Source organism: Camelus ferus, chromosome 6 (assembly GCF_009834535.1).
Source record: "Camelus ferus isolate YT-003-E chromosome 6, BCGSAC_Cfer_1.0, whole genome shotgun sequence".
Lineage (NCBI taxonomy): Eukaryota > Metazoa > Chordata > Mammalia > Artiodactyla > Camelidae > Camelus > Camelus ferus.
The window spans coordinates 21621440-21638106 of record NC_045701.1 but is presented as its reverse complement, the minus strand read 5'-3'; the positions used below and the strand labels follow the sequence as shown (position 1 = coordinate 21638106).

Here is a 16667-nt window from a genome sequence, read left to right as displayed (position 1 = left end):
CCTTCCGCCCCAGCTTCTAGTGCACACTCCAGGAGCTTCTTGGTGCCTGTATCCCCAGCTCATCATGTACGGAGCTTCTCCATCGTTAAATCCGAGTAGCCACTGGCGGAAAAAGGATTTTAATCTTACAACCGTCTTAGGCAGCGTAGCGTAGAGAAGAATTCAGGCTTTGGCGTTAGACCTGGGATGGAGATCTGCCATTTAGGAAATTAGCCAATTAGCTGTAATGTTCAAGAAATTTAATCTCTAGAAGTTTAAGTTTCCTTAACTGCAAAATGATCTATCATTTTTTAACCTACTTAGGGTTGTGAGCACTTAGCAATGCCTGACACACTCTAAGCTTTCAATAAAAGGTAGTTTTAGTATTACCATTATAAGCCCAACTAGTTCAAGTTTCTTACCCTTATAAAAGTTATTTTAGGACAGTGATTCTCAAAGTGTGGTCTCTAGAACAGCACCATCAGCATCACCTGGGAACTCCTTCGAAATGCACTTAGGCCTCATTCCAGCCCTGCTGACTCAGAAACTGTGTGTGTGTGGGGGGGGGGGCGGTCCAGCACTCTGTTTTAGTAAGTCCCCAAGGTGAGTCCATGAATTTCAAAGTTTGAGAACCAATGATCTTAGGGTGGAGGAAGGGTATAGCTCAGTGGTAGAGTGCATGGCTAGCACGTATGAAGTCCTGGGTTCAATCCCCAGCACCTCACCCAACGAATAAATAAACCCAATTAACCCCACCCACCAAAACCTAAAGTTTCACTGTAAACTATATTCAGTACCTTGTAGTAACCTATAGTGAAAAAATAAGAAAAGGGGATATATGTATGTAATACGTATGACTGAAACATGCTGTACATGAGAAACGGACACATTGTAAACTGACTATACTTCAATTTTTTGAAAACAGGAAAATAAAATAAAAAAAAAAAAGATCTGTATCTGGCAGTTTACCCCAAGAAAACAGCAGGTATGTCATAAAGTTGCACATTTAGGCTTAATGCAAAATGTAGAAGAAAAAAGGAGTTGAGTCTATGATATGAGGTAAAAACAAAAAACAAACACAAAACAAAACCCTGGCCCTGGTCACTTTATTTTCACACAGTATCAGTTTTTTCATCTGTAAATTGGGAATAGTGTCCCATCTTTACCAAACACTGTTTCTGATAATCAAATGAAATATTTTCAAGTAGGAAGAAACACAAAAATTGCTAAACAAATCTTGTGTTGTGGCTGATTTTCACCACAGAAACTTAACACCTTATTGAAAATTTAGAATTAACAGGGGGAGGGATATAGCTCAGTGGTAGAGTGCATGTTAGCATGCATAAGGTCCTGAGTTCAATCTCCAGTACCTCCATTTAAAAAAAAAAGAAAATTCTTTTAACAGCTGCTATGCTAGAAGAAGGCCTAATACCTGATAGTTCCAGACCCAAGGACCAAGACCAAAATAATGTAAACTCTAAGGTAACAGGTCAATGTGATACTATAAATTCCTTCTGAACCTATTCTAAGAAATGATACACTATATCCAATCACAGTAACATAAGAAGCCATAAGGCAAGGCAGAATTATCAGGTCCCAGGACGCAGAATTTGTACAATACACACCTGCTTATTAACACAATAGGTTTTTTCCCCTAGTCTCAAGTCAACATCTAACCTGCCCCCCAAAATAATTGACCAACTATCCTGCTGCATTATGACTATTATTCACTTGTTAAGTTTCAGTGGGAAGAACAGAAGCACACGACGGTAACACCAGCCTTTTGCTAACGGGTTAACCTGAGAATACAGTCAGTTTTTCATATTGTTCCTTAGAGATCCTGCTTAGGTGATTTTTTTTTTAAATTGCCATAGCAAACAGCTATAGAGAAATGTTACATAAATGTTAATACTTTACTATAGTATGCATTAGTGAATGAAGATCGTGGTCATGTGATCACTGGTCTCAACAGAAAATAAGACAACAGAATAAAAAACCATGGAAAGAGAATTTCACAGGAGAGTGGTAGAAAGGGTCTTTATAGGAAGTCTGGGGGAAAAATGAGAAAAATGTATTAATTTTGTTAAAATTTTTTTAATATTAAAAAGTGGCATGAACTTTCTATGTAGAACAAAAATCTTGGGGAGGCAAAATTGGACAAAGCCATTCAAACAAATAGTGCTTCAAATGAATCCCATCACCTTGTGATGTTTCTTATAAACAATCTCTAAGCCATCACCAGATATAATAACAGTCGATTCTAAAAATGAGCAGCAGTCCAGGGCCTCCACACTATTTCATGCAGAAAAAAACGTTTAAACCAGAAGGACCTGTTTCCTTTGTATTAGCTCCTGCTTCTGAAGCATTAAATCCCTTTAGCAGGGTGCTCACTCACATGCACTTAAGATGGAGTGCCTCTATGCATCTAGTGCAACACCCAGTGAAAGGCATGAAGGCAAACAAAGCATTGCTTCGGAATCCGCAATGCTGCCCTTGGAGGCTTACAAAACAGTAGTTAAAAGTTTTGGAGTGTGCACCACATTGCCAGCAATGGGATGTGTCACAATAGCAGATGTCAAAAGAGTCAAGCTAATATTTTTCTCTAAAGTACATCTGAAATAGAAAAATCTTTAATATACACCATTTGTAAACAAAATTGCACTTGATTTTGCTTTTTCAAATAATCTGAATCACACTGTAACAGTCTCTTTCTCTTTTTTTTTTTTTTTGTTGTTGTTCTTTTAATCATTGATAAAACTATGGCTCCTTAACTCAGGACTCTTTTCTCAAGACTACCTCTGCAAGATTTAATCTTCACTTCCCAGGAAATGCGAAGATAATAACTTCCCCCATCACCTATGTAACTCCCCAAATAAAGTTACAGGCAGTTGCTCCTGGATATTATTACGGCGTTGATGTCACAGTTCTTTAGAAGATGTTAGACGTTTTAGTTTGACAGATTAAACAATCTAAACATTCTAGAAGGTTCAGGAACAACACACATAGTTGCATAAACATCCATGTCAGAGTGTGGGAGGGAAAGGGGCATCAATGCTGCAAATTAAAAACCTGTAGATTTTTCTCATCCTATGAACTTGTTTTCAACAGAATGTTCTTGTTTCAACACCTCTAGCCAGCTCCAATGCACAAAGCTCAAGGAACAGATCAGGATGTCATTGCCTCCTTTAATTCCAAGGAGCAGTGTAAAGACTGGCACAGAAGCTGATCTCTTCCCAGATACTAGCCATCTTCAATTGCAAATCTTCCCATTCTTTACTCCATTTTGGACCTTTCGAAGTGCGTGATCATTCGTTCCTAGGGGGAAAAATTTATTTTAAGTGTATTAATTTTAAATGGTTTATATTCCAAATATCTTTTACAAAGATGATCACACACACATTTTCTGTAAGTACTTGCTTATGTTCATTGACTATTTAGAGCAATGGTTCCTAACCATCTATGAAGATTCTGAAACATACAAATGTCCAGGCCCCACCCAAGATTTACTTAACCAAAATCTCAAGGCTTCTAGACATCAAATCACAAATCAAAAGGAACTGTATGTTTTAGAGTCAATTAAGCTTTAATAAAAACGTGTACCTCCTCTGATTCAGAAATTTACCTTGAAGAAATAGTCAAAGATGCAGGAAAAAATTTAGCCATCTCTATCTACTGCAACACTCAGAATTATAACATAATACTTAGAAAGAACTAAGTGCTCAAGAATACAGGATTGTATAAACAAAGTATAGTCTATCTTTATAATGAAATATCACATACTGATTAAAATTACATTTGATAAAAAAGTTCTACAGATCTGTTGCTTAACAATGTGCATATAAATTAACACTTTGTACTTGAGAATGGTTATAATGGTAGATTTTATGTTTTTCACCATAACTTTAAAAAAATCATGTAAAAATAACATTTTTGATTATAGAATAGTATTTATGTATGCCATTTCAATTAAGAAACTTAATGTAATACTGTTGAATTTCCTTAATTTTTTTTTTTACCTCAAATTTAGTTTTCATTTCTCCTTTCCTTCATTTGCTAAGTACCTATCACAAATTTATCCCAGACTCTGACAGATCCCTTTTCAATATGATCAGTTATATCAGATAATCTACCCTTTTCACTTTTTTTCTTTAGAATCACCCCTCCTGAAGCTGTCTTCCTGCTCCATTCTGGACTGGTTGCTCTCCAAACCTAATGTCCAGCTGTCACTCCGGGAATTTTTCACATCACCATCCTGGGAATTTATCCTTGCCTCTGTGTGTTGGATCCTTTATTTCCAGGATCCCAAGTCTTCCTCTTTTTAGTTTCCTCATTCTATGAATAACATTTTCTACTACTTTCCTGAGAAACCACACATAGGATGTCAATTATTTTATTTACTGCATGACCGAAAACATCTTTCTTTTATCCTTATATTGACAAGTAGAGAATTCTAGTTTGAATATAATTTTCCTCAGAATTCAAAGACCTTGTTCTGTTATCATCTAGTTTCCAACATCACTGCTGAAGAGTCTGATGCTGTTTGGATTCCTAGTCTTTTATTTAACTTGTCCCTCTTCTGTTTCACTTAAGTTCTTTTTCAGTTTCTGAATGATTTTTTTCACCCAGGAAGATATGAACAGATGAAATCAATGCTACAAAAAGTACTACAATAAACCTGTATTTCCATGAATGGCACACCTGGGTTTTACATACTCAGCCCCCCTCTGATTGAAATAGTGTGTCTGGAGAGCTGGAGCCAACTGGGTAGCCCTGAAGGCAGACTATTAGCAGAAGGTGGCCCCTAAGAGAAAGATCTAGGAACAGTGCAATACACCAAAAAAAGCAAAGTTTACATAAACAGGCTTGTCTGAATGGTAGAGTTCTAAGTTATTTCAATGCATCGAACAGCTAAGGAATCTGACACTGTGCTGCATCACACAGCAGGCCCGTGGGAAGTGAACAAACCACTTTTTAGCAGTCAATCCAACAAGTCACACCTGGGCAGAGGCTTTTAAAAGTCTTTCTGAAACTGAGACTCAAGAATAATCTAAATATTCTGAACATGTCTAGAACTAGCTTCCATGAACACGACTGCCAATTCTTACATAAGACCTCACGTGAAACCTTCTAGGTAAAGTGTATGGAGCCATTTATTAAAAGACTAAAAATCAACATAAACATTAGAGGCTTTAATTATCCTTATTATCTGAAGAAAACAGTGACACTGCATAGTAGGTAACTTAAGTAACTTTATCATTTGTGCCTAGACAAGATAAAGATTAAATTTGAATTTCTTAAAGACAAAGGAGCTAAACAGTGGGAAAGTACGGGATTTGTTACCCAATTTAAACAAAGACATTCTGAAGTCTGAGCATACTTTGTAAAAAATAAAAGGGGGACGTGTACAGAAAGAAAACATTCCTGAATATTTCTGTACTAATATTAGTATTTCTATTCTCATCCTTTGTCAACTACACAGCCTAGAGGTCATTAGGCCATTACTGAGTCAAATAAATAAAATCTTGAACAGAAGACTTAAGACTCCCTATCAGGCCACCAGACCCACTGTTTATATGCACATGATTTGATTACTAACCTCATCTGAATCCAGAAGGGCTGGAAGTGCTCTGCAGAGAGAAAAACAAACTGAACAATGTAAAATAAAGCCATAAATGGTTCATAAAGACGGTGGAATAATGACTACAATTTAAAGTTTTTGTAATTATCTAAGATTTGCATCCCATTAATGACATTTCAAGAAAAGAAAAAGCAAATACAAAAAACAAGAATCAGAGTTACTAGAATTGTATAGGCTTTAACAGAACCAATGTTGAATTAAAATTATAGGCATGGAAAGAAACTCGAAAATTCCAAAAGGATTATCTCATTGATTTTTAGAAAGAGCAGAAATGTCATCTGAATGAATAATCCTGATTATTTTTGTTTGTATATCATTCCTAGTCTTTAATTAATTTTTAACATTTAAAAAATGTTTTTAATATTCTTTTACTTCCAAAGTTGACTATAAGCATTCTCATTTGTATGCTCTTCAGCTCATTCATTTAAAATAATAAAAGTAACACTAACTTTGAAAAAGAATTCTGGTGGTAATGATTCAAAAACTTACACATCTGTTACAGAAGAAGGAACATTTTCTTCTACCCACTTTAAATCATCTTCCTGCTGAGAACATACAAATACCCGTTGTTACTGAAATGCACCAAAAAAATACATCTCCAGTAAGGATCTAAAGAGGTCTCAATTTAATTCTTTGTCACTCTGAAGTAGTATATTCTTGTAATGGAACTGCTAACAGAAAAGTCAAATAATTTAATTTAAAAAGCTATACAACTGAAATATAAAAAAAGCACATCCTTAAAACGCTTTCTTCTCAAAAGTCTAATACCTAGAGTTTTTGCCTCATGAAAGCCTTCCTCCTTAAACTGAGATAAATTCTAAAGCTCATTTAAATGTAGAATGAATGCACAGTTCTGTAAAAAAAAATAAAAGAGCCCACTGAAAAAATCTTGATCTTCACTACAAAAAACACCATCCTAGTTTATTATTGGGGCTATGACTTCATTGATGAAAACCATTAAACAGAACCATCAGACTGTTCTGGAACTTCTCTGGACATAGTACCAAACCTTTCAGTTAAAGATTACTAGGTCCTGAACAGAATCCTTTGCTGTCTCTGTTTTTAAAAATGTCATGTAATAGGTATTAAAAGATTTATAAAGCAAGTCTAATTATAGCATAGGCAAAAAAAAAAAAAAATCATTAAGGCCTATATATAACTGCTGAGCTCCACCAAGGGCTAGGGGACTGGGCAAAGAAGAAAGAAGTCATACTTACTGCTTTGTTTACTTTACTATTTCCATTTGGTTCTTGTTTGGTACTTCTCATTTTCATTCCTTCTGTGAAAAAAAAAAAAAAAAAGAATGGTTAATTATGTCAACAGACCAGCAATGATAGCAAAAATGGATTCAAAGCTTTATTTTAAGCTTATTGACAATATATTATACTCAGAAAAGAAGTTTCTTCATCTTTACACTTAATGTTGGAAAGCTCAAAGTCAAGTTTTCAGCTCACCTCTAGCAAGTAAACTGCATTAATGTGCCACTATTTACTGAACTTACCATGGTTTCACTTCCCTCTAACTTTACTACATACCAAATTTAAGAACATGCTGTAAAATAATAAAAGAGTAAGTCAAAGTCTCTTGTTTTGAAACTCAAAATATTATGCTTCTTATACTCTATTTCTAAAAATTAGCATAGAATATTTAAAGCACAAATAAAAGGTGAATTTTATCATTACCAAAACTTTCTTTCAGCATAGGCTCCTTTTGTTCATCCTCCTCCTCTTCCTCAGACAAGGGTGAAAAGGCAAACCTGGCAGAACAAAGGTAGAACAGAAAGAAAAAAATGAGAAAACTAAAACAACAAACAAACAAGAACTCCACTATCTGGATTTTATAGGACTAATTATTGAAATTCCAATTATAGTCATTCATAAAATCAGTTTGGTGAATAAAAATCTTTGCCTTCACCCCCTGCCACGTCTTTAAAAACCTTTCTCTGAATGCTACCGGGGAGTTTGGATCTTTTAAGCATTTGCCGCCTAGACTCCTTGCTTGGCACCCTGCAATAAACACTGCACTTTCCTTCACCACAACTCAATGTCAGTAGATTGGCCTTACTGTGGGGGCCAGTGGACCCAAGTTTGATTCAGTAACATGTACAAAGATACTTCTACATTCTTGTAGCTTATTCCTATTTTTAACGTCCCTGTGTGTAAGAGCTGACATAGCAGGCCTTTAGAAGGGCCTACTTACAAGGATGCCCCATAGCTGATGTCTGGGAACTTGGCACTCGACCTGTGCCCTAGCTGATTAAGGGTGGATCACTGTGCCTAGACTGTCTGTACAATGTACTCTATAATAAAATTTGCTTTCCTTCTGGAAATTTGGAATTTTGGAACATATTAGGTAGAAGGTGCTTATGTGACCATCCTGCTCATAATAACCTCAGAGCTGAGTCTCTAAAGGGATTTCCTGGGCAGGATCACTGTTACTGCATTTTTTGTTGCTGTGAAAAAGGAATATACTTGTACTTCCTTAGCAGAGGGAAAGAATATAGGATTTTTCCAGACTCTACCTATGTCTTTTTTCCTTGCTGATCTCACCATTTTGCTATAATAAACCTTAGCTCTAAGTACAACTATATGCTGAGTCCCATGAGTCCTTTTAAACATACGGGTGGTCTTGGGGACCCTGAAACACCCAAACTGGAAATAGTTCAAATGTGCACAATAAGAAAACAGGTTAATTAACTATACTACATCTATACCATGTAATATAATGCCTGACATGAAAATAGGAGAGTTTACCAGCTATCTTGGAAGGCATTTCCACAATGCACTGTTCAGGGAGTAAAGAAGATTCTATATTTGAACAAGGAATAAAATGTGGAAGGATACATTACATCAGGCTGTTAACACTAGAGTTACAGGGAGGGGACACAATGTTTTAGAAGAAAACAGAGAGGAAGAGGAGAGGTAAAGCAAAAATTTTTTGAATGACTAAAGGGGAAAATTTTATGTATAGATATAAGTTGCAAGACAGTAGATGATCAACAGATCAATGTAAAGGAGGGTCACCAGACCCTTAGTTATACCATCTCATTCTTTTCCTTCTTTGGGGGTGTGGTTGCATAATATAAGTTCTTAACTGTCTAAATGCACAAGAGGGAAAAAAAGGGAAACAAAGGTATGGCTAATTACAAAATAAAGATAGCCAATTCCTAAATAACTGACAGAAGAAATTCACATACAGATTTTTATTCCAAAGTCAGTCACTTAAGTTTTCATTTTATTCTCTCTGTTATTACAAAGCTGAGCTATCCACTGTAGAAACTGTTCTTTCATTCTGGACACTAGATAGGTGAGACTCATTAACAGTCACAATCTATCTACCTCCTTTATTTACCCATACAAATACTTTTTTTTTTAATTGAAGGATAGTCAGTTTACGATGTGTCAATTTCTGGTGTACAGCACAATGCTTCAGTCATATATGAATATACATATATTCGTTTTCATATTCTTTTTTACCATAAGCTACTACAAGATATTGAATATAGTTTCCTGTACTATACAGTATAAACCTGTTTATCTATCTTATACGTACCAGTCAGCATCTGCAAATCTCAAACTTCCAATTTATCCCTTCCCACCCACCTCCCCTAGTAACCACAAGTTTGTTTTCTGTCTGTGAGTCTGTTTCTAGTTTTATAACTAAGTTAATTTGTCTTTTTTTTTTTTTTTTTTTTTTTTAGGTTCCACATACGAGTGATATCATATGGTATTTTTCTTTCTCTTTCTGGCTTATCACTTAGAATGACATTCTCCAGGGCCATCCACGTTGCTGCAAATGGCATTATTCTATTATTTTTAATGGCTAAGTAATATCCCACTGTATAAATATACCATGTCTTTATCCAGTCATCTGTCAATGGACATTTAGGTTGTTTCCATGTCTTGGCTATTGTAAATAGTGCAGCTATGAACACTGAGGTGCAGGTTACCCATACAAATACTTATATTAACAGAAGATGTTAGAACCAAAAGGGACCTCATTATCAATAGGTATCAATTCCCCTTCATTATATGAAGAGGGAACTAAGGCCCAGAGAGGTGAAAAGAAGCAGCATGCCAAAAAGCACAATGCATTAATAGGAGAGCTGAGACATAAACCCAGTTCTCCTGATTGCGTTGGGTCTATAATAATAGACCCAATGAGAATTACTTCCATTATATGATACAGCCCTGACACTGTCACCCACTGAACCACCCCAAACTGATGACATGGCCATCCAATGGTTAGCAGCGCAGACAAGAAGTATCCAGGAACCTCTGGTTATTTGCAGATGGTCGCCAGAGAACCATGATGACAAAGAGGATCATGGAGAACAGCAACCGCCAGATGGCATCATCCACCCACAGCTCCCGCCAATCCTACCAAAAGGGGAAAAAGTACATTTACATACATTATCCCTGTGTTCACAAAGCTCTTGGCATAGAATAAGAATCATTATTTATTCATTCAACTTAAGGGCCTGTTATGTGGTCACAAGCACTGTGTCAAGTGTTGGGGATCCAAAGTGAATAAACTTAATTTTTCCCCTTGTAGTGTTTACTGTTGTTAAAGAAAAGGCACTAACCGAATAAAGCACTTGTCAGTGCTTCATTATGGCTTTGAGAGTCTTTAAGGAAGGGATTTTTTACAAGGTAAGAGAAAGTAACATTAGGTTGTTATTTTTTTCTAATTTTCATTTATTTAGCTTTACCAAAATAGAGCTTTAATTGCCTCTAAAGAAATGCTACTGGCCAGTCTTTGTGCTCAGATCTTGAGGACATGGCTTCTACTTAGATTAGCATTATTCACACATATTTAATGCTTAGGATTATGGATTTCTTGTTTGAGAATTTTTAGTTAAGGCAGATTGGGTTATGACAGACTGTGGTTATCACTTATAAAATTCTCTCCAACTACTGGTATATATAGTCAGACTTCCTCTCTCCTAAACAAAATAAAACAAAGCTCATACCAAGCACTACAGTAGTATAGAATACTTAAGAGAAGAAGTGAATTCTAATCTTCAGAGTGGAGACCTAACTCTTAACTTTTTATAAGGTGCAGACCTTAAACCACTGTTATCAACATCACTGTCTGTACAAAACAGTGTATTGTTCAAAATGCATGTGTTTATAACTCACCGACTGACAAGTCACTATCCTGAACTTCATGGTTGTCCAGATGATAAACACAATAGATGCTAAGAGGAAATGAAGAACCTGGTCAGTGTGAATATTGGTTTACACCCCCAATTACATTCTCCACTTCTGGTTAAGTGGAATCCACACGTCCTTAACCCCTATACATCACAATCACTTTCTATCTGTTATTTTAACAAATTCATTCAATACAAATTTACTTAACTACTCTACCCAAGGCCCACAATATATACTCTTTTCAACCATTCTGTACTTAAAGAATAGTTTTGTTTACTATCTATTTCAGTAACCCTCGGAATTGGAAAAAAAAAGTATTGGAAATACAGCTTTTTCTATTATCAATAACATAATTTTCCCCCTTCCTTTATCCTTACTATAGTAGTGCTAATTTTTCTTTAGCTGGTCAGGTGGGAAAAAAAAAGGTTGATAAAATGACTACAAGACAAATAAAACTGTTCCAATCACTGCCCAGATCTCACTAATCCTGGTACAAGGGCCAAAAAGCAGGCAAATAAGCCCACTTTGGCTATGGTCTGTATTTTACAGACACAGTGACATACATAAAAGGAATATAATGCAAATGTACCCTAATCTAAAATTCTATAGCTATTTAATAAAATCAAATAAGCAAGTATTAATGTCTTCTAAAAGGAATCTGTATGCTCTATGAGACTCAAACTAACCTTTCTCAAGAAAAAGGATGGAGACAGGATGGGGATATACTATGAGTTGAAATTATGTGCAACTAATTTTGAGCTATTATACTATTAGTGGTTCTCAATCTTTTCTGAACCACAGACCTCTTGGAGAACGACAAAAAGTACAAAACTTTTTAACGTAATTTTAGACAGCTCACTATGACCTCTCAGGTTAAGAATCTTTGCCTAAAAGGATCACTTTTAAACATCAGGAAAAAAAGTCCCCAACTTACCTGCAACTGCCAAGATAAGCGTGTTGGTGAAATGTCGGTACAAAGAGAGTTTTACAATGTTTCTCCGAAGTTTTAATAGCTTCATTGTTTGAGTCAGGCTAATAAATATGTGTTTGCAGGTCAAGGAAATCAACATTCAGAAAAAACAATATGCTAGTAAATTAAACCTCAAATTTCTCTGAAGATCTCAGGTCATAATGATAAAGCTATGGATCCCAGAGGCCTTAGAGCTCTCTTATTCTCTGTCTCACAAACACCCCAAGCCTCACATGATTAATGAGTCTTCATTTTCAATGACACTCTGAAGAGAAGACAGAACCAGGATAAAATGAGAATGAAAAAATAAGAAGAAAAAAGAAAAGAGAAAAATATTAAAGAGAAATTGAAATAAAGACAAGAAGACACATTCAAGAGAAACAAAGATGAGTAAGAAAAAGAAAATGGAAGTCAATGAAATGAAAATGAGTAACAGGAAAGGGAACAAGAGTTAGCATTATCGTCTCTCCTCCTTTAAGGTAGGTGGCTCTGTTCTCATGGTCCCAGCTAATTCAGTCTAGGGTCATAAATACACTCATGGCTACAATCTTCCAGAGTTCTACACTCAGAACCTTTGTGCCATATTAGGAAAACTGCCATCAGCTGCCTGCCTGATCAATCCTGAATTAAAAGGATAATTACAGATAGTTAGGCTCTAAAAGCAATGACTCTCCATTTTCAGAACATTATTCCCAAACAGAAGTTGCCATCTTAGACAGGAGGGGAACTGATGACTACTAAAGCGGACACCTGCTCTCATGTCCAACTTTCAAAATAAGCAGATATGAAACTAAGTGAGCTGGAGCTTGCTCTGTGCTTTGCCAGAGAAATAGCTGCTACCTATTCAATGGATTCTCGTATTGTATGGTCCAGACCCACCTCCCTCTCTTCACTCTTCCCGATACATTAGAGATTCACAAAGCACATTTGAGAGATACTGATCCAGAAAAGCTTGGCCATTTGGACTGAGGACACTTCACTTTCAAGGATTTTTGAAATATGACAATCTACTCAAATTCACAAAATTACAATTTTGTTTACATTCAGTTTTCTATAACCATCACAGTTTATCAAGACAATAATGTTGCACAACTGCACACAAGACCAAATACACAAAAACCAAAACAATTTTTAAAAAAAAAAAACCCAAAAGATAAAAGTCCAAAAACTTGACTCTTTCGTGCAACAGGCTAAATCACTAATAAACAATATTTAATTTTAAGAAGTGGGAGAAAAAGATTACTCAAATAGAAATGTGTCTGTTATGTGCCAGTTGACTTTGCCTGAAAAGAAATCAATATTTATTTCAAAGAGTGGAAGCCTTCAGATAATCCTAAGTCTGCTTTTGAACAAGAGTACAAAACATCCTGTAAAAAGTTTAAATTTACTAAACCTACATAGAATTTTAAGATAGTTAAACAACTTTATGTAGTTCCTGAACCCACATTTTAAGAATCAAAATCTTTTCATAATTTTTAAAGCATCTAATAATTCCTAGAGGCCAAAAGAAACGGGGAGCAGAGCAGCCAGATTCTAACACTAAGAGGGTTCCACAGATAAGTCCAAAATCAAAGTGAAATGTTCATTAAAAAAATAGAAAAGCCAGAAGCTTTTATCGTGTGCTCAGACAACAGTCACCAATTTCTGATGCAATGTTAAAAATCGAAAATAAAAAAACTGCTTACCTGAGGGCTCAGATTGTTAAGACTGAAAATACTCTAATCCCAGACTAAGAAGTAATTAACAAAACTGGTTAATGTTAAAAAAAAACAAAAAACAAAACAAAACAAAAAAACAACCTTTGCAGAAAGATCAATGGAAACCCATCTCCAAAGGGAGAAAATGGACCACCATTAAACAAGCCAATGAGAAGGATATCCACCAGCACAGGGCAGTGTCTAGGAAAGCCAAGGGGATAAAGGCCAAGGAAGCAAGATCAGTCTGGGCCTGCAGACAAAGAAAAAGAGGTGATGAAAAAAACAGAGATGTCTAGAGAGGCACAGAGAAGAAACCAGCACATGATTCTGCATTCATATATAATCATCCGGAATGGTTTTACATTTGAACTGAAAGAAAACAAAAAGGAATAAAATTTGGTACCTACATCATTCTTCCCTTTTGACAAACCATCCCGTAGAATACAGCTGTAAGCATTTCACACAAATTGTTGATTACAATCTCAATACAATGAAACATGCTGCTAACTAATAAGAGACAACCACCAGAATTTCTGGCTAAGATCCATGTTAAGAAGCAACCACACCAAAAATAGTACAAGCGCCCATTCCATCCAATCAGTCCCCACCATTTTGATTTTGGCTATATGTCTAAAAAGACCCTTCTCACATTTAAAACTACTGCACCATTAATATACTATTAATATTGATATTCTAGAATTCTTAACAGTTTTAGAATTATTGATTTCTAGAACTGTAATACAATGCAGTTTTACAAAAAAGAGCTCACCTCAAAATAAGATGTAAGGCAAGTATCTGTCCCCAAAACTATGCGTTTAAGACGCTATTTTTATAACTCTAATTACCCAATCACTAGGGCATTACTGAAAGGATATCCATAAAATAATACAGGCATCAATTGCTGAGAGGGCCAGGTTTACTATCAAAGCCAAGGGATAAGAAAAATACTACAGCAGCAGAAGAAAGAAAATGAAATTGACAGATGGTTAAAGTTGCTAAAAGGCTGAAGAAATTACATACAGAGGACAGTGTGGTTTGAAAACCAAATCTGCATCTACAAAGTGTTTCATTTAAGGGACAATTTGTTGCAAAACTTACTGAGCCCAGTTTGAGAGAAAAGTCACATTTATAGCATTTACCACCTTGAATCTAACAAGTTACTACAGGGAGTAATTTTTAAATAAATAAGAAAGTAACTGGAATGACCTAGGGAGACCCAATTCTTCACATTAATCCAGCTATAACATAAATTTCTTTATCATTCTATCTCGTGCTTTGGTTTCCTTCTCTGGCAAAAGGCATAATTATGTAATTCTCAAGAATTATATGAAAGGTAATTAGTTGCATCTTAAAAGAGGCTTTGAAATTCAAGTCCTGGTTAAGCAAAGAGAACTGTCACTTTAAAACAAAAATTTGACCAACTAGCAAGTGCATGATTACAATATTTGTCACTTAAACAAGAATGGAGGCCACTGCTGGAGGAGGAACTAGTAAATAAGTAGTAATTTGGGGACAGGTGGGAAAGCATTCATTCCCCATCACACGTTAAATTTATAAATCTCTAACAGTAAGATTAAAAATAAAAAATAAATTATATATACATTTTGAAAACCAGAGCCCAAAGTGACTTAGAGGAATAGTAAAGAGGTTCACAGACATTTTCATTTCACCTTCTCAAGACAAAACAACACGTCCCAAGTAACCACAAAAACTCAGATTAAGCAGTACTGACCCCAGTAACTCTGAGGACCCCTTCCATGCCAGAGAACAAAAGATAAAGGGCTCCTGCTACTACAACCTTGTGAAGAGTGACTCCAAGGCGAGGCCTAAAGAGGAAGCAAAGAGATATTTAAGTACAAATGCGACAAATCCCAAGACAAGCTAAGTAACAGAAACTCCTGCTGATTAATACAGGCCAACAACTTAACAGAGATAAGCCAGACATACTTGATTCACTTGAGAGAAAAAAACTCAAACAAACGTACGGCCTTAAATCAAGACAGTGAATACTACAACTTTAGATCTATTCCCTGGTTACTGTATTTTTTAAAAAACTTTTTATTATAGAGAATTTTGAAACATATTCAATAGTATAATGAACCCTTTATAAACCATCATCCAGTCCCAACAGCCATGAATCTTGCCCCATGCACACCTCATCCACCTTCCGTCCTCCCATATTATCCTGAAGCAAATCTGCGACATCTTACCTTTTATTTGTATGTATTTCTGTATTTTTTTAAACAGATACGGACTTTGAAAAACACAATATCATTATCAAATCTAAAAACTAGTAATTCCTTAATATCATCAAAATCTTATTGAAACAAATTAGATAAATAGTATGTTATCAAGCTCAAAATCCAAAATATGAAGTCTGAGTAGCTTCAGTTTTAAGGGGGAAAAATTTTAGATCCTTGATATTCAAAATACTACTGAATCAGAATCTACATTTTAACAAGATCCCCAGGTGATTCATTAGTACATTATAGTGTGAGATGCACTGCCTTAAATCGCGTCTACCTAAGTCTTAGCAATATTTGTTCTTGTATTTTGTTATATACTAGAAAAACTGCAAACGGGCAGGAACTTATATCCCCACTGGTGTATCTTAGAAACCCACAGTTGGTCTTGGCATACAGGAGGCAAATATGTCAAATGAATAGATAAATTTTAAAAGTGAAAATCTCCATTCCCCTAATCCCATTTACAGCAAAACTCCCTGAAATGAGTGAATAAATTTAAAAAATTCCAATCTCCCATTTCTTTAATTCCACTTAAAGTAAAACTCCTTGAAATAACTGTCTATACTGGACTAACCCCAGTTTCTCTCCCCTCATTCTCTTTTTTAACTGAAGTATAGCCAGTTTACAGCATTGTGCCAATTTCTGGTGTACAGCATAATGTTTCGGTCATACATGTACATACATATATTCCTTTTCGTATTTTTTTCATTATAGGTTACTATAAGATATTGAATATAGTTCCCTGGGCTATCCAGTAGAAATTTACTGTTTATCTGTTTTATATATAGTAGTATCCGCAAATCTCAAACTCTCAATTTATTCCTTCCCACCCCTTCCCCACTGGTAACCATAAATTTGTTTTCTATGTCTCTGAGTCTGCTTCTGTTTTGTAAATAAGTTCATTTGCGTGATTTTTTAGATTCCACATATAAGTGATTTCACATGGTATTTTTCTTTCTCTTTCTGGCTTACTTCTCTTAG

The 16667-nt window shown here is 35.4% G+C and overlaps 1 protein-coding gene across 9 annotated transcripts in view; it reads right to left on the bottom strand.

The window, feature by feature from the left end:
• Nucleotides 1-1069: 1069 nt before the first annotated feature.
• The window catches only part of TMEM87A (transmembrane protein 87A), a 37379-nt gene continuing 21781 nt past the window's right edge, over nt 1070-16667 (bottom strand). For 2 of the 9 annotated variants that reach the window (XM_014554325.2, XM_032481425.1), the window contains exons 11-20: nt 15173-15266; nt 14316-14387; nt 11708-11816; nt 10759-10817; nt 9893-9996; nt 7300-7373; nt 6835-6896; nt 6107-6162; nt 5576-5606; nt 2575-3294 (exon numbers count right to left, since the gene is read on the bottom strand). In XM_014554325.2, coding sequence (XP_014409811.1) covers nt 3253-3294; nt 5576-5606; nt 6107-6162; nt 6835-6896; nt 7300-7373; nt 9893-9996; nt 10759-10817; nt 11708-11816; nt 14316-14387; nt 15173-15266 — 703 coding nt within the window. In that variant the 3' untranslated portion in view covers nt 2575-3252. Of the gene's footprint in view, nt 3295-5575; nt 5607-6106; nt 6163-6834; nt 6897-7299; nt 7374-9892; nt 9997-10758; nt 10818-11707; nt 11817-13621; nt 13691-14315; nt 14388-15172; nt 15267-16667 lie in introns of all 9 variants that reach the window. The other 7 variants (XM_032481424.1, XM_032481423.1, XM_032481422.1 and 4 more) reach the window with 7 other exon arrangements.